Below are 18260 nucleotides of genomic sequence, written 5' to 3'. Positions count from 1 at the left end.
TTGTTACTTAACAACTTAATGAATTCTAAATGAGATACCTAACTATCTTAAGTGAGTCATAAACATGTCACTTTTTTTATATTTTATAATTTTGCATTTTATGTCAATTTTTTTCTTTTCCTTCTTTCTTTTACTTTTTTTTTTCTATGAAATCTAGCTGGGGTCACCGGTTGACTCTTATTGACCACAAGGTGAGGGCCAGAAACCCTCACGGGTAGCGAGTGAGCTTTGCGGCCCTTGCCTAGTGGCATAGTGGCCGACGAGGATTGTTGGCCCTTGCCGAACTTATAAGAAAAAAAGAAAAGAAAAGAAAAAATAAATTGAAAAATAAAAAATAAAAAAATCATTTTTTAGAAAATTATAAAGCATAATATTATTTAGAATGTTTTAGCAATATAATTATTATAAAAAGTAAGTTTTCCTATATTTGATTAAATATAAAAGTGTTTTAGCAATATGGATAGGGTCGGATATAGGTTGGGTGGGGGTGTGGATTGAGAATTTTGCCTTACAGTAAATGGATCATGAATGAGTTATATGAGTCAATTTGGGTCGGATCATTTAGACCGACCGTTTGACTACTCTAGTGCTGCCAAGATGCTATCTAGATAAGACTTTCGAGCTTCATGGAGGTCTCAACATTCATGAGCTCTGTTTTAGTCTGGGAAACCGTGGCCTTTTGTCAAAACATCACAATAGTCCATTCATTATTGTCACGGTTATTGCTCCTCGAACTTTTAATGTATTCAGTATGGTTCTTGAATTTTTTATACACATTCCATTTCATCCATGAATCGCATAAAAATGTTCAATATTGTTCTTCCATCAATTTAAGTTTAGAGACAACATTAAATAATTTCATGTAATTTAGGGACTAGATTGAATATGTATTAAAAGTTTATATTGAACTTATTACAAATTTAAGGACGATATTGCATAGTAAACTGAAGTTCATAAATTATATCGAACAAATTAAAAAATTGAACACCGCATTATATATTGTGTTAAAGTTTAGAAATCATCTCTAGAATTACCCTTTGTTAGAAGGAACGCGCGAGACGGGCCTGCGTTTGGCGCAGATCCTTTTCGTTTTCGGCCTTATTGGAGTTATTGCAAGAGCCGCCTGCTGCTGCTGCTGTTGCTGTTGTGCTGTCTTCTCTCTTTTCTTAAACTGCACGGAGGTTCTGTCGTTTCATGGACTGCAAATGCCGAACGGGACAGAGCACAAACGGCCGCCTCCGATGTCGTTTCGCTCAAAACTCCCATTTGCCCAATGTCTGGCTCTATCTAACGTGGAGCCAAGTTAAGGAAAAAGAGAGAGAGAGAGAGAGAGAGAGACATGGACGCAAGTCAACCCTTTGCCGTTGACTTCCATTGACCCCGTGGAGGAGAACCCTGGCATAAATCCCGCCGTGTGCGGGCGAAAGAGTCACGACACGCAATCTCTTCTCGGGATTACTTCGACTCCTTTTGCGACTGTCTTGGTGCATGATTGGCTTGAGCGTTCGGCGCTCAAAGGATGGATTCTGACTTTGATCCGGAATTTGATGTTGTTCCTTAATTTTTAAATATTTTCATATAATTTAAAAACTGTATAGAATATTTGCCGGTAATTCAAGAACTACATTAATCATATTAAAAATTTAGGAACTACGTTGTACGTTAGATCAAAACTCAGAGGACTACATTGCACAAATTTAAAAAAGTTGAAGAATAATATCACACATTGAATCAAAGTTCGCGGACCATTTATTTTATTAATGACTTATGGTTAATGTGGTTCTTATACCAATATCCTCAATTTCTCCGCTCCTCTTCTATCCTATCATCTCTCGTAATAACATAGATGCCCGAGACGTCATTTGAATTTCGATGTATGAACCTTGGTTATTCAAGAATGAGCGAAACATAGTAATTTATCCATTGAAATGTATAAAAAAAAAAAAAAACTGGAAGCTTAAAATATGAAGAGTGGCAAACTCTTGAGCTAAGCCAGACATTATTGAAATTTTTGTTAATGAGGGTCTCCCACCATTTTTCAAACATACTCAGTACAAAATTATTTATGTTAAGAGAAAAATAGTGCATCAAAAATTGGAAATTCTTTCTCGATAGTGTTAATACCACGAAAAACCCCAAACCGATACACATATGGCAAATGTATCCAAATTATTATTTTTTACCATAAAAAAACCTTAAAACGGTACATTTGTGATAAGTTTACCCGAAACCAATATATAATTTACCCTTTGTTAGTTTTCGTTAAATCTAACCGTTATTTTGCTAAGTTGTATGATATGTGGCAGTTGACGGGTGTATTAACTTGGGGTTTTTACCTTTGTTTGTCACCGGTGTATCGGTTTGAAAATTTTCGTAGTATTAATCCAATTTAACGGAGAGCAAATTTGTTACGGGTGTATCGGTTTAGTGGTTTTTCGGAATAAAAAAAAATTTTTTAGGATAAATTTATTATAGGTGTGCTAGTTCGGGGTTTTTAGTGGTAAAAAAAAAAGTTTAGGTTAAATTTGTCACAACTGTACCGGTTTAGAGTTTTTCTTGGTAAAAAAAATAGTTTGGAAAAAATTTGTCACTAGTGTATCAATTTGGGATTTTTCATGATATTAATCTTTCTAAATAAATTCAATTTAAAAATTTTTTTAAAAAGAAAATATCTATGAGGAATTAGCCCCGTATTCAATGGGGTATTCAACAAGCTCCATTTGCTTTTGAACCCTAGGGACAAAGGGACGGACAAATCCAACGTCGTTTTGCGCCACAGAGGATTCGAAAAGGCCGCACGATACGGATTAAAACCCAAATTATGTGGCGGCTATTTTTTTTCTAAAATTTTATTTTATTTGTTTTTTGTCATGAACAAATTTACTTTGAATTTTTAATTTTTTTGGGTTAAAAAATTTCATTGAGGAGATTCTCGTTTCGACAATTCTGACCTTACATTGTTGTATGCTTGTGGTCACGGCCATCAACCGTGGAAATAGAGAGGACCACTAGCAAAAGGCCATTGATTAAGGTTAATCCAAGCTTAGATGTTCCAAAGTCCTTAATCGCGATCTAAGTAAAGATTAAAGAAGGGGGTAGGTCTTGAAAGTCAAACTTATCGGGGTTTCCCGCATTAATTAGGAAAGACCGTTCGAGTCATATCCCTCCCTCTTTTGGTTAAGTGATTTCTTCCTCCTCTAGATCGTTCGATTAAGAATAAGGCGTGAATCTACGTCTTAGAAAGGCGGGAGTCGTCCTTTGGCCATCAGCAACGTCATTGGGCAGAAATGCACGCGCCGTTTCTGATTCCATAGAGGCGGGTGATTTTCGGACTATAATTCAATAGATCGATCGCTTCATTTTGCCAAAAAAAAAAAAAACCTCGTCGTCCATTTCCTTTTGTCATGTAGTTATTGTGGCATCAATCACTGGAATAATAGCCACCACTCCTTACAAAGCTAGATATACTTCCTGGTCAAATGTAAATTTCTATTATTTTAAAATTATTTACTAATTTCTTTTTCTTTTTTCTTTTTTTCAGTGAAGTCCAGTCAATTCAACTCTTTAACGCTTGTCCAATTGCAAACAAGACGACAAGGGCAGGGCGCAAGAACTGCGTACTTCTCTCGTATTGAGCGGGGACATGAGATCCGTGTCATGTACGTTGTCCAAGTGGCAGATGAGGACATCATGGAAAATTACAAGGGAACATTCCTTTTCTTTTCTATATATTTTGAGTGAAAAAAATTATGATGGTTGACTTCTGCGGCTGTAGTCAAACTTTGGATAATGTAAAAAAGATTAGAGTTAGGTAGATCCACCCACCCAATTAACGTGGACCTCTTGCAAACACGCATTGCTTCTTCCTACAATTGGCATCCTATGCCCTTTTCTGCCGTGGGCTCCGCAGGATTCGACGCGGTAATCACCCATTTGGCTTATCGCTGCGCTCGACTTTAGGGCCGGTGCTGGGCATCTGGAAAAGTCGGGCCCTGCGTGGATTTTTGCTTGCTCTGCTCCTAGAATGCAGAGAGCAGCGGGGTTCATGGTTCGTCAAAATGGTCAGTGTTAGTAGGAGATGAAAGTTCGCATCATATGAAATGGTGTCTCGTGAACTATATGCCTCGAAAAAATAGACAGGATGTCGGATTTTCCGTATCCTTATCGTGGGATGTTGGGATTTTTCATGTACGTCCTCATTGATTGCCGTTTGACTTTTTACTAATCGAATTCGGATCTAGGCATGAGATCTCGACCTGAGACGTCCCATTTGAGGAGGTGCGATGAATTGTGGCACATTGATCATTGTAAACTCCGACTTACCCAGTGGTTTGACTTTCTCTCTTCACTGGGCGGGCTGAAGGGTTGACTAAGTTTTGGTCGCATTGTTGTCATTCTTCAATTCAAGGCCATCATGACAATAACAAAAGCATAGGAAACAGAGAAATAGACAGAGGGGCAGTTTTGTCACTTGGTGTTTGTAGGGAGGTGAGCGCCTCTCTTGGCCTCAACGGCTTGCCGTTTTTGACTGTACGAACTTCCGGGGACGGCCAAATGTCGTTTCACTTCCTACTCCCTCTTCTGTCTCCACCCCAAAGGCCATTGCCTTAAGCTTTTATATAATGATTGAACAATGTAAATTGGATTTGCATGCCCAAATTTAGCATTAAATTTCCCCAAAATTAGGGGAAAATTATCATATTTCTTCCGCTTTTTTTTTTTTTCGGGATAAAAAGTCATATGCGAGAAAGGGCGGACCATGGAATCTTTAACTCACTCGATAAACTGTAAAAATACATTAAGATGTGAAGGATTCCTCCATAGACAAATATTCTGCGATTTTGTTCGTTAAAAACTTTTTCGGCGATGAAGAAATCAATGAGGAGAAGGCAAAAAAAGACAAAGAAAAGAAAAAGCATTTGATGGGGGGAATCTTGACGAGTATGATCTTAATTGCCTCCCCTAATTACCCATAAAATTAGTAAGTGTTCAAGTTGTTTGACTCTGGGTTCTTTTATACGGTGTTTGATAATCCGTGAATAATCACTTGGTTTGGCAAATATCAACCATAAATAGCTCAGGAATAGCCCTATCTAGCTTGTCGATGGGGTTCACATCCAGTCGATCTCGAAACAGTTAACAGAAAATTCGGACAAGATCACGTGGCGACACTCAAATCGGCGAGCGGCGTTGCTTGTGTGCTCGGATATTTGCGACGAGAAAAAAACATCGTCAGCTAGAATAAATCAAAACGCACCATATAAACGAGGACATTTAAATCGCAATGATGAAATAAAAACGTTCTTGCGTTTGATCTAAAAATCAAGAAAATCCCGCACGTGCCGCATCTTCAATATCCAAATAACACCAATATAATAAAATAAGAATATACAAAAATTGAAGGCAAAAATAAAAAAAGAAAAAAGAAAAAAGAAAAAGAAAAAGAAAAAGGGGGTCCCCCGTGTAAACACTCTCTCCGGCTCTCTCGTTCAGCTTCTGTCTAGAACTGCCATTAAAATTGTCCGTAACATTTCACGCACCAGGGAAAATTCTCTGCAGGCAAAGCAGCGAAAGCAAGCGATATCGTGCAAAGAGCCAAACCCTGTCCGAGGAGATTTTTCCATTTGAGGGCCACACGATCCTCTTCTGTCTTCGTTGTCAGTCCCCATCAAACCCCACCTCTTCTCTGCTTTACATGGATAGAAAGGAAGGGAAGAGAGAGAGAGGGAGAGAGAATAAAAACAGGGGAAGTGTGTACATTTTGGGTTTGATTTTTTGAGCGACGTCTAGCGAAACACGTATTCAATACTGGTCCGCGAACGCACGAAGGACGCAAGAACGAACACCGCGATGCCATTGACGCTGCCCGCATTTATTTCCTCCGTTTCAAGATAAGGCGCCGCCCCCTCTCCTCCTTTGTTGTTCTCTTGAGTCCGAGGGGGTCGTCGATTCTTGGGTTGGAGAGATTTTTTTGTTGGAAGAAAGTGGGTTGTTTCAAATGTCTGGTGAAGAATCGTCTTCTGGGTTTCTGGGTCTTGAAGGGGTCGAAGATGTCGAAGACTACATCTGGGTTAGTTTGGTTTGATCTGTTCTTCTTCGTTTTTACATGAAGTGATCGAACGCCATTCCTAGTCTTTTTTTTGTGAATCCCTTTGGAGTGAAAATGTTGCATAGGTGTGATGTGACTTGGAGTTCAGTCGCGGGTTTTCCTGTTTTTCTGGAGATGGAAAGGGTTGGTTCATTCCGTTCCTTTTCGTTACATTGCCGTGAATAGACAGGAAGAGAAGAGAAGAATTTGCTGTTGTTGCATGGCTAGAATGCTCCATTTTGAAAACTTCCTACAGATTGTTTGCATTACAAATTCTCTGCTGCTCTTCTGCCATGGAATTTGTAATTGGGAATACCTCAGCTTTCGAACTCTTATTGATCTGAGAAAACAAGAAGTCTGTCTCTGAGACCCTCGTGCACTTGACAAAGACCAATCTAATATTTCTTCCACGTTTTTTTTTTAAATAAGAGTGTTTTTTCTCTTCATCATCTTCAAACTTGGCTCTTTTTGTTTGTATTCAGTTAAACGTGTTTGGTATCGGAGAATAATGTAGTCAAATGACAAGAGAATCGGTTGGTTTTTCTTGCTTTGTGCTTCTATTTTTGTTATATCTCATTATCATTTCCTGGGTGTTGAGGATTTCGAGGAAGAACGAGGGGAGGCAACTGAGACTACGGTGTTCTTTTTTCTTCATTGCTACTAGTCAACTTGAGTTGTTGGTACTCCATTTGAACAGGAATACTAATCTGACCAATTTCTTCTAATGACAAGTGTCTATCAACATTGCACTGGATTTCAGGACTATAGCTAGACTAGTTGGTGTTCGAATAGCGGGAAAGAAGGACTTGATAAAATATTTGACAATTGTCTCCTCTTTAGTTCTTCACTGAAACCTGCATAGCAAAATAGTCATTTTGGTTACTGAAGCAGTCCTCATTTCTTCAGGTCTCATCAAGCACTACAGAAAGATAATTCTTTCTTTTTGTTGGCATTCCTAAGTATATGGCACTGTGCATTTTGAAATTTTGTTTCAATCTACAAAGAAGTTTATTTTAATCAGATTTGCAGGCAAATGAGGGTGAAGGGTCACTGCCTTGGGACAGGTTCAGTCATGTCTTTGATCTTGTGCAAAATGGAAACCAAACATTTCGGCAGAATCGTCTTGCATCATTTGAACAGGTTCGAGAGTTGCTCAGCTGCTTCTTTATTGTTTCTGTCTTTGTTTTGCATATTCTTTCCCGGTAACGGCAGTGCTTATATCTATCATTGCTTATGCCCTAGTTTGATAGTTATCTGGTTTGGAGTCTTATTTTTTCACGTGAAACTTGAGTTATTATCGGATTGTGTTGGCAAACAGACCACACAATAGAAAATTAACCTGTTAATTGCTAGTTGATCATAGTGATTCATATCCAAGGAGGTTGTCTTAGTTATTTAGGATAACCTCATTATTGCTTGTTTCTTGTGAGGACAAAGACATCCTTCCTTGCATGTCAATCATCACTTTGTTCGGTTTGGATTGTAATGCACTTCTCGACATGATGTTTGCATTGCACTATACAATATTTCTTGCTTGTTTCAGTTGGAGTGCATGATGTTCAAGGTTTTCTTGACATTGTTTGCAAAGCAAAAAAAAAAAAAAGTCTTCATCTCAGTTTCCACTATGATACACTGCTTTGCTATGTGCCATCCACACTATATTGGTCGATGATGATATCAAAAATCATGTTTTCAGCTTCTTTCTTATAACTCAATATGAGAATATAAGCTGCATCTTTGTCAGACTAGTTTTGAGAGGTAGCAGCTGAAATGATGCCTTCGATGGTACCTAAATCTGATAATGTTCTTGGCCAGAGCACCTAAATCTAATTGGCTGTACCCCTTAAACCATTGATTTGATCCTGTATTCAGAATGCACTGAAAAAGTAGGCTCTCTGATGCCACAGATCGTTATGGTATGCAGTTTCTGTCCTATTCTTTATTTTCACCAACTAATTTTTTCATTCTCTTTGGCAGTCGATCAATTACTACTCAAGGGCAAACAATATCAAACCCAATGATCCTGTCATTCTTGGAAACCGATGTGCTGCTTATATAAGGTTATTGTCCTACCTTTCTTCCATAGTTCTTATTTGTTTCGTTATGTTACTTCCTCAAACATGGTTGCTCAATGTCGTATATTGATTCTCATGGCATTTATATCAGATTTATTGATGACTTCTGGACAACTTTGTCAAATTTGTGAATCTGAAAAGGGTTTCTTTCTGCTCAGGATTAGCCAATTCTTGAAACTCAGAAATCCGTCAGACTCTGAATATAGGGCGTTGAATGGGCTGGATCCTACAATACATGCAGAAGTATATCTTGCTCTCGTGTTTCCTTCTTAACAATAGGATCGTCGTAGAGTTCTAACCTAGTACTGTATGTTATCGATTCAGCTTGCCTTAAAGGATGCTGAGAAGCTACTGAGTCTCCAAAGTACTTCAGTCAGACCATATAATTTGAAGGCCAGAACTCTTTTATTGGTAAGACTGGTTCCTTTCCCTCAGTTTTAAAGTACCCAAGGGACGGATTCATCCCCTATTTGCATTATCCTTGGGACAACATATAGATTTTATGTTGCTTATTATTCATTCTGGGATGCATCTGGGAGGTGTTCTTTATTCTTGTTATGATCTTGTGCATTACTTGGTTAGAATACGCTTTGACCAGAACTTGCATGAGACATGTTGCATCCTTCATTCGTGATTTAGCTTACGAATTCATATATGTATTCGTGAATTTATGCATGTTCCTGCCAAATATAAGATATTTTGGATGATTTAATCATTAAAACAATGCCTTTCTCTAATAGTCTAAACCTTTAGTTAGTCGGTAGTGGTGTCAACTTCTATGTGGAGAACTCAGGGTTCTGTAGTACAACTGCATGGTCTCAACACTGAACTTCTTTAAAAACCTGTTAAAATTGATCCGGTATTTCTTTTTTAAGATAAAAAAGAGAGATGGAGAAAGAAAGAGAAATACGGGGCTTGCTGGAAGAGTAAGACTAACTAAAGAAGGATCATAGAGCTTTGACCAGTCTGCAACTGAGATTGTTTTTAGTTTTGTTAGCCCTATATGAAAGTTCTTTTATTTGTGGCTCTCATTTTCTCGGTTGAGATCTCACAAAATGGGGAATAGACAATTGATTTATGTGTGGTTGGAATAAAACAAAAAGAAAAGTCTATGCTTTCTTTTAGTGATTGAGAATGTCTCAAGTAAAAGCTACTTTATGACTCAACTTTTGCTTAACTCGGGAGCTCTTAGGTAGTACCTCTTATGTTTGGGTAAAACTCCTCCAGTAAGCACACAAGTTCATGTCTACATGTGGCTAGGAATTCGACTCAAAGCCCTCGCTTCTCGAGGCTTGTTCTAATTGTGTCCTTAATTGTGGTAATCAAAATCGGTGACATGAGTGACCTTTTTGATAACGGTTACTGTTATCTGCTTTTGATGATTAGTTAGGTATAATTTCTGGTATATCCACTTGATAGACCAATTGGAGGGGCTCTGTACATGTGAGTGGAGTTGTCTGGCCTGATTAGGTTTCATAGTGCTGACAGGATGCTGGCCCTTGGCTTGTCTTTGTATGTTTACATGAGTACTCAGAAGTCTGATTTTTGTGGTGCTAACACTTAATATTCATTTGTTGGCAGTTGGAGAAGTATGAAATGGCTAGGGACACAGTAATATCTGGTCTTCAGGTGGATCCTTTTAGGTAACATGATAATTTGCTACTCACCCACATGGGTTCTTGGAAGTATATGATTGATATGATTGAGTTCTGCTTATTTGCAGCAATCCTCTTCGAGCCATTCTACAATATTTGGAGAGAAATTTGACCAGAGTAGTGGAGAGGCAAGGCCATGGAAGACCTGAGCGTACAGATGACTTTGATTGCACTCTGTGCTTGAAACTACTATATGAGCCTATCACAACACCATGTGGTCATTCTTTTTGTCGATCATGCTTGTTTCAATCTATGGATCGTGGTGCGTAATATGTCATTTTTTCTGTACTCTCACTGATGGTTTATACTACATATGTTTCATATATGTAAATTTTAGCCTTCTTAAGTTCTACTTTTCAATTGCTAGGGAACAAATGTCCATTGTGCCGGACAGTTCTATTTATGAGTCCTAGAACATCTGCTGTCAGGTAAGCTACCTCTCTAATCTTTGCATTGGACACATGAAATACTATTTCCTTAGGTTCTTCTTCCTTGGGTTCCTGTTTATGGGGAAAAATGTCCTTGAATTAATTGGTAATGTGACTCCAAATGTGCATTTTTCTTTTATCAGTGTGACACTCAACAACATTATACAAAAGAACTTTCCAGAGGAATATGCTGAGAGGAAGGCAGAGCATGAAAGTCTTACATATTTAGGAGTTGATTTGGTGCCTCTTTTCGTGATGGATGTCGTTATCCCTTGCCAGAAGTATCATCTTCACATTTTTGAGCCCCGATACAGGCTCATGGTAAGTTAGTCATAGTAAATAGTACTTACCCAGTTAACTGATTGTTTTATTTCAAGCCCATTCGTTGTACTATACAAAAAGAAGCTGTTTAGTATAAGTAGGTTGATTCTATAGTATTTGCTCCAATAGAAAGTGGTGAAGGGATGTCAAAATTCACATGGAAAAGTATGATATAATTGTTTGTTTCAAATAGCTTGAGCTTGTGGTGCATGAAAGTTGCAAGGACTGACCTAATTGTGATGCTGGGACAGTTGTAGTTAGTAGCGAGAGATAACCCTTTTGAAACCCTGCCTAATGATAACAAGGACAAGCATTGCGTTATTTTTGAGTGAGCTCTGCCAACCTAGTTTAGTAAGTCATACTATTGTTGCTATAACGCAAGCGGAGGAGCTCTCTGCAAACAGTTGCTCCTGCTTATTATGTCAACTTCACTTTTAATCATCTGCCTTGCGAAGGCTCATGTGTGTATTGTTGACCAGTCGAGTTGAGATGTGTGGCGGGCATTGCCCTGAATTTGTGAGTTAGCTCTCTACAGTCTGGAAGCTTCTTTGCTCGATTGGAAAACCTACCCACAGGTTACAGAAATAATCCGTGGCACAAACACCAGCTTCAGGGAGGATTGCTTTCCATCTTAAATGTTCTTGCATTTTTGTAAGGTGATCAAAATGCAGCAACAAATTCGCATGCAATTAAAGAAGAAAAACCATCTTGTCGTAGATTTCTAATCTGGACTGAACTTTGGTGCTGTCTAGCATTTTTCTAGCCTATGTGGTAACCTGACCTCTTACTTTCTATTTATGCAACTCGGCCTCGGAGATATTAGGATTAGCATATCTGCAAATTTGTGTAGATAATCTTTTTCTCTACTGTTGTTTACAGGTGAGGAGGATAATGGAAGGGAACCATCGGATGGGAATGGTATTTTCCATAACTTATGATTGGTTCTATCTGTCTAGTCCATCTTTTTTTTTTTTGGTCAAACTGTCTAGTCCATCTGATTAAGTGGGAAATTGATTATTGTTCTGTAATGTAGGTTGCAATTGATTCTGGTACTGGATCTATTGCTGATTTTGCTTGTGAAGTGGAAATTACTGAGTGAGTTTTTTTAACTTGGTTATCTTTTTAATTTCTTCTTTTCTCTCTCAATTTCTCAAGATTTATGAGTTTGTCACTAGCTACATCACGTCTTTAAGATTGAAGCTTCACTGGTGTTGTCATTTCGTGTTGTCATCGCTTACTGCTGTCATTATATTTATTTTCTTTATTCTGTGTAGGTGTGAGCCACTTCCAGACGGGCGTTTCTTTATAGAGGTGAAAAATTGGTGCATTAGTTCAGTGACGTACTTTATTGCATCCATGCTGAATTTTAATGATGAGACTGAGTGAGATGTTCCAAAGGTTGATGGTTGATGTAGGTCATTGAAGTAACTTTTATGGCTCCTTTCTGCGCTATAAATTTATCTTCTGTTTCTTCAGTTCTTCGTCACAATCGTACAAAACTTTATGTTTCTCAAATTGGGACAGTTACTTTAGAAAGTCTTTTTTGAGAAATCTCTGCTGATATATATGTCAATTGCATGGTCCCAACACCGATCCTGGTTTAAACACCTTTGCAAATTGATCTGTTGTTTCTTGTGTAAAATCAAATTGTGAGATGGAGAAAGAGAAATACGGGGCTTGCTGGAAGAGCAATTTATTACAGTGAAGATATTAACTGATTTCTATACAAATTGAGAAGGTGTGAAAAATAACAATAATCTCTGAGCTGTTTTGGCTTCATTAGACCAACGACTCAGCAACTCATCATGGGTTGGTGCCCATTTGATGAAAAATGCTATGCTAACTTTTATTGGTATCTATTTTGATCTCAAGGACTAAGACAATTGTGCAGGTTGAGGGCAGGCGTAGATTTCGCATAATACGATCCTGGGATCAGGATGGGTGAGTCCTCTGAAAATGTGGTCTTTTGAATAAATTTTCAATTTGGTGGATGATCCATTAAGTTACTTTCCTCTTCGATAATAATATAGATATCGTGTTGCGGAAGTTGAATGGGTACAAGATGTGCATCCTTCACAAGAGAACGGAGAAAGAACCGATGTAAGTCCATCTTTAAAATGGGTATCCAGTCTAGATTCACATGATTCTCGTTGTTCATTTGCTGATCCTATAGGAGTTATGTGAAATCCTAAAAGATGATGACTCTTTAGTGTCATCAATTGTAGAACATCTTCCATCAAACTTTTTAGGGAAGTTCCTGTAAGTCATAACTGGGGATAATTTGGACAAGGTGCTTCAGATCGGCAACACCTTAAAAATTCTTCGGTTTTATTAGCAAAGATGAAATTTTGGAATGAGAAAATTCATTAATTTGGAATGTATTATGTAATGTCATTTGGACGACCACTAATCTAGTTTGCCACTCTCCTCTCGGTTACTACATAGAGAAAGGTGTTAAAAACTTTGGTTGCATGAAACCTGTATTTTGTAATAGCTACTTCATACTTTTGTTTGTAGATTTCCAAATGCTAAGTCCTTTTCTGGGTGAGTTCTTGTATCTATATCTTGTAGCCAGAAATGTCAAATATTGCTGATACTAAGCCTATTAGCCAGGGCAACAAATTCACCCTTTTGATAACTTCTTTGCATGTACCTGCAGTAGCATTCAAGTACTGCCCTTTGATTAGAACCCTCATTTTTTCTTGGGTTGTAGTGTAAATGGCATCTGATGTAGCTCGAGTAGAAAGTATTGATTCATTTCTCAGGGCAAGGATCTAGGGTTAGTGCCAATTATAAGTTGGAACAACTTCGTGAGTGTCTATTTTTGATAAATGTAGTGTAAACAGTATATGATTTAGCTCGAGTAGAAAGTATTGATTCATTTCTCAGGGCAAGGATCTAGGGTTGGTGCCAATTAATAAGTTGGAACAACTTCATAAGCGCAGTTTATTTTCGATAAATGTTAAGGATAAGTGCGCCTAGGGTTCTAAAACTTGTCGTGACAATGCAATCGAGTCATAAAACTTTTAGATAGTCAATCCAGTTCTACCTTGTAAAATTGATGCGATGAAGTCCATCTCTTAACTCCATCTGATCTGTTCAACTTAAAACTGACGAGGCCTTTTCTATAATTTTCTCTCTCCTATGTGTTTGTTGATGGTAATTCAAGTGTGAACAATACCCAAAACGATGTCATTTTCTGCCAAAACTTCAAGTGTGATTAAAAGTAACAAATGCTGAAAAAGGCAGAACTAATGATAGCCGGCAACTGCCAAAGGCCTGCTGACAAAAACCATGTCGCGCGGTCACGGCAATTGTGGAATGTAATTGACTTAAAATGGAGCACCCTTTCTTAACAATGAATGAGGTTGCAGCCATACATGCAGCATCAGATGCTCAAGAGAATTTTGTGGAGAGTAATTGACTTAAAAATGGAGGCTTCTCTCCTTCTATTTTTTTTTTTTTTTGAGACTGCTTACCATCAAGCATCCTGATTTGCTTCCTTCGTTTTGACATGTTGCTGAATATAAACCTACACTATTCATTCAGTTTGTTGCGAAAGGTTGTGTGTATCATGATTTTAACAAGTTTGGAGTGCAAATGCAACTAGTTTTCAGGAGGAATCATTGCACTTGGAGCGCAAATGCAACTAGTTTTCTTGAGGAATCATTGCACCACAAGAATATGATTGAGAAATGCCCACATTCAAGGCCTACCAAGTTTTATTTTTCAGATGAATGAAACATAAAACTTCATTACTGAACTCAAAACTTCACTGCATTCTCTTTTGAGAAAAGTAGGATTAATCTGAAAGAAAAAATTAACTTAGATTGTAGCTGCTACTTTTGGGGAAATTGTTTCTGCTTGTAGCCATTGAACTGACATGTCTTTCTCCAGGGGGAAAGAAAAAAAAATTGCCATTTGGTGCTTGATTTCACTGGTGAACAGTGACATGGGTGGTTTCATGCATTGCTTCACAAATGGTCGACAATGATTCCTTGATTTTTCTTTTATCCTTTTTTTGTTATGTTTATCCTTTATTCGTTTTTCTTTGCATGTTTTCAAGTTTTTGTGATAGGCTCTTGGTGAGCGCCATGGCGACACCACGAGTCTTAAGCAAATGATAAAGAAAGTTATGTCAACATTTTCCATTAGCCAAGTTAGACAAAGCTAACAGATAGATTTGATTGCATCAATTTGATAAGTTATTGGACTTATATTGCACTTTCATGACAAGTTTTAGATTTCAGTGCACTTATCTCTAAATTTTGTGGAAATAATAATTTCCCTTTTGGTGGGGGGTTCTTTATGGCTGAAAGATTCTTTGTTGGATACGTATCTAGAGCGAAGAGTTTCAGACATGGAATGAATATTTCAGAGAAATGGCAACAATAAGAACACTTTCAGTGTCTTTTGTGCATCTTTATTATCTTTGGCTCGAGATAATCTTTGTGGCTTTGCAGTTACTAGAATTGACAACTAATGTAGCTGAACGTGCTTTGTCATGGTTGACCGGAGCCAAACAAGCAGCACGACAAGGTGACGAGTCATGAGAATCATCTTTGCAGTTCCACTTATTGTTGCTTCTGTGACGTTGCTAATAGCAAAAGCTGCTATTTCATCTGAATGTCAGACTGAAAAATCTCAGTACTACTTTTAGCTTTCTCTGTCTCATATCATTTTGGGTTCTTTTACTCCGTCTCCTTGTATAGTTTCATGTTGTGTGAAGCAGTTTGGAGAAAGTACTATTATTTAAGTCCCTTGGGCAGTGTTAGCAGCGAAGAAAGTTAAACCAAATCCCTTGCCACTCAAGGCAGAGATGATATCTGAACCCGTGAACTCAAGTTAATGAGCCTGGCAAGACACCTAGCATCTCTACCTCATGATGAAGAGTGGGAGCAGGGTTTACTGAACTAACCAGAGCAAGCATGAGTGCGCCCCACCCCATGTTTGTATAAATAGCTTACGCGGAGTCATGAAAAGTTGCCAATGATCATACAAATGCCTTATCGTCCCCAGCAACAACCATGCATGCCTTTTTTTGTGAAGTAGTTGTGGAAAGTAGGGGATTCTTGGTTGCTTTGGACTATATTTTAAACCCAAACTAAAGTTATCAGTTTAGAAGAACCTCATTCCTTAACCTAACCAATTGTTCTCTGTTTAGTATGGTTTCAGAATGTATTAATTCAAATAACATAAAGTCGAGCATTTATACTGAATCATAGAAGACAATATCCACAATATGGATATCATCACATCAAACTCGTCGTACATGGTGCGATAGAACATAGGAATTTATGCTTTCTTGAGCAAAAACATCGAAACCTCAGTCCTTGAATTCTCTTCGCATGTGGATCAGTTTGTCTATATGAGCCAGGATAATTGTGGCTACAGTTGTTTTCTTGTCGTTCAACATGTAGCAAATGCGCAAACATGGCAAGGTGGTTAGAATTGTGGGGCACTTACCATCATTTATAGTTGTGATTTTCCGTCTAGTGAAGTTAAAGGTGCTTTTGTCCATCGGGGATTGTTCGTGTTGCTGATACTTCATTTTATTTGCAGATAGATCCAAGTATGAAAAACTACTAAGCCTGGAGCGCATGATGCCCTCACCACAAGATCCTGAGCGATTCAGTTTCTGGGTACCTTTGTTTAGCAAATTAATGAGAAGTGCAGTATATCCCCTGTGTTATATTTCTGATCTAGATTTTTGGTTCAGCTTGCAACTCTAACAAATCGGAGACCTCAGGAAAAGTTGGATCTCTTGCGAATAAGAGATACTAGAGAGGTATGTAACAAATCATTGGCATGTAGTGATACATCTGCCTAGTATTTATCATCTGGTGCAATGTTTTGCTCGTACATTGAATAAATCATATTGTTGAATCCAATTGAAATGTCTGCATTTGCATTTTTGCTAGTGTAGTAAAGTAATCATATTGTTAAGGGGAACGTCCTCCTTTGAAGTGTAATACATCAGTAGTTCATTCCTATTTTTCTGAGTTTAAACCAGCTCTTAATATTCTGTGCCAGAGAGCGGGCGCCATTGACAATAATCTAAGACCATCTGAGGCAATATTCAGCTTGGAGAAATTGAATTAAAGATCATACGTTTATTTGTCCTAGAAGAGGTTACCACCGTTATGTCTATGTTGATATTTTTTTGATTGCATATGGCGTTTTGTGTTCTTTATGTTGATTGAGGCTATCCGGATGCTAAATTGCTGAAAACCTGATAACATTGAATGTGTAATAGGCATAGCACTCCCCGGGAAAGAGAATCTTTTTCTTTTTTCTGTTGGCCTAATTTAAATGTCACCCCTCGTGGTCGATCTCTACTCGAAGGCCATAGTTTTTTTTTTTTTCGGATTTTGAACCTTTGTGGGGTTCAAGGTGGATGGCCTCTGTCGCTGCTGTATTAAACATGCTGGACAAGTGATAAGAGTGTTCTTGGAATCAATTGAACGCGTGGCCTACATGTGATGATTTTGTTGTGCTATTTCTCTGGCCTGCCATGTGATTTCGTCGTGCTATTTCGCTTTAGCAGTTATGTTTATTGCCATGAGCAGTGCTATGAGCCAAGTTGATCTAATTGAGGGCGGGTAGGGATAGTCGGTGGTTCGATTTGGTTGTGTAGGATGTGTAGCTTGCATGATTTTGGAAATTCTCCTCTCTTGTTGGTGTCATTAACTTGCCCTTCTCTAAATTGTTTCGCAGAGAATCAGCCGCGGGTTGATCTATCTAAGAGCCGAAGAACAGGGTTGCCGGGTGCAGTAATAGCAAATATTACTTTGTTGGGGGTTTGTGCCCCAAGTTTTCCGCAAAAAGATTTTTTTTTTCCTTTTCAAAAAGCATATTCATATTCTTTCAATCTGCATAGTGAAATATGCGGATCCCTATTGATTTCTTGTAAAATGAATATTGTAACAGCCATTCGTGAAAGTACAATTTTGGTCCGACAGAGCTGATAGAATATAACAAGAACACGAACTTTGTCGATACATGGTTAACTTTGGGTACGTATATACGGTCCCAGCCTGCAGGTCCTTTACAACTTCGAAATCCAATACGATTTTCTCAATCTTACAGTTCATGGTAAGTCATATTATGAATTGGTTCTATGTTCCATGTGAAAAAGAAGAAAAAGAAAGTAGCATGTGACCTGATTTTGCTGTTGGACAATTCTATTTTGATCTGTCAATGTGTTGTTTCTCACTGTTTAGATAAATAGAACTCATATAGACATAGTTGGGCTTTAATAAGAAAAACAATCATTTTAAATAAGCCTGCATTGTGGGCCTTGTAACAGTACGTTGTACCCTTGACAACTTGTCACCCAAGAAAAATAAGAAGCCCATTGGATTTGACAATGTGTTCGTTCCCTGTTCAAACAAAAGATTATGCACATTAGGCCCAGGGCCTAGAATCGGCCCGTGGGCTTCGAAAATGGATCTTCCTTCTACCCATTGGGCCATGAAATCGACCTGGTCTGGCCTAACTTCGGTCTGACCATAAGATGGGCCCCAATTTTGGCCCATTAGGCCTAAAAAGGGGCCCCTTTAGCCCTGATTCATTCCATTGGGCCTACGTTGACCAACATGGACCCTAAAATGGGTATCAGTACGCCCAACGGACCTAAAATGGGGCACAAGCCCATTGGCCCCAAGTGGGCTTTAATCCGCCCTGTCGGCCC

General features: G+C 38.3%; 1 protein-coding gene across 4 annotated transcripts; it reads left to right on the top strand.

Annotated features, from left to right (window-relative positions):
• Positions 1–5537: 5537 nt before the first annotated feature.
• Positions 5538–17535, top strand: LOC115741646 (LON peptidase N-terminal domain and RING finger protein 1). 4 transcript variants are annotated; one of them, XM_030675636.2, is made up of 18 exons: positions 5544–6070; positions 7118–7228; positions 8066–8148; positions 8322–8406; positions 8488–8574; positions 9745–9806; positions 9887–10080; positions 10186–10246; positions 10390–10567; positions 11447–11485; positions 11601–11662; positions 11842–11878; positions 12459–12508; positions 12598–12667; positions 15031–15106; positions 16130–16209; positions 16287–16355; positions 17285–17535. In XM_030675636.2, the coding sequence occupies exons 1-18, from the start codon at positions 5999–6001 to the stop codon at positions 17342–17344; spliced, it is 1476 nt and encodes a 491-aa protein (XP_030531496.1). In that variant the 5' UTR covers positions 5544–5998; the 3' UTR covers positions 17345–17535. The 4 variants fall into 4 exon arrangements, with proteins under 4 accessions (XP_048136214.1, XP_030531496.1, XP_048136212.1 ...); XM_048280255.1 differs by lacking the exon at positions 5544–6070 and adding an exon at positions 6085–6232; XM_030675644.2 differs by lacking the exon at positions 5544–6070 and adding an exon at positions 6283–6621.
• The last annotated feature ends 725 nt before the right edge of the window (positions 17536–18260 follow it).

Source organism: Rhodamnia argentea, chromosome 6, assembly GCF_020921035.1.
Source record: "Rhodamnia argentea isolate NSW1041297 chromosome 6, ASM2092103v1, whole genome shotgun sequence".
Classification (NCBI taxonomy): domain Eukaryota; kingdom Viridiplantae; phylum Streptophyta; class Magnoliopsida; order Myrtales; family Myrtaceae; genus Rhodamnia; species Rhodamnia argentea.
Note: the sequence above shows the minus strand (reverse complement) of the source record. Positions and strands in the feature narration are given on the sequence as shown.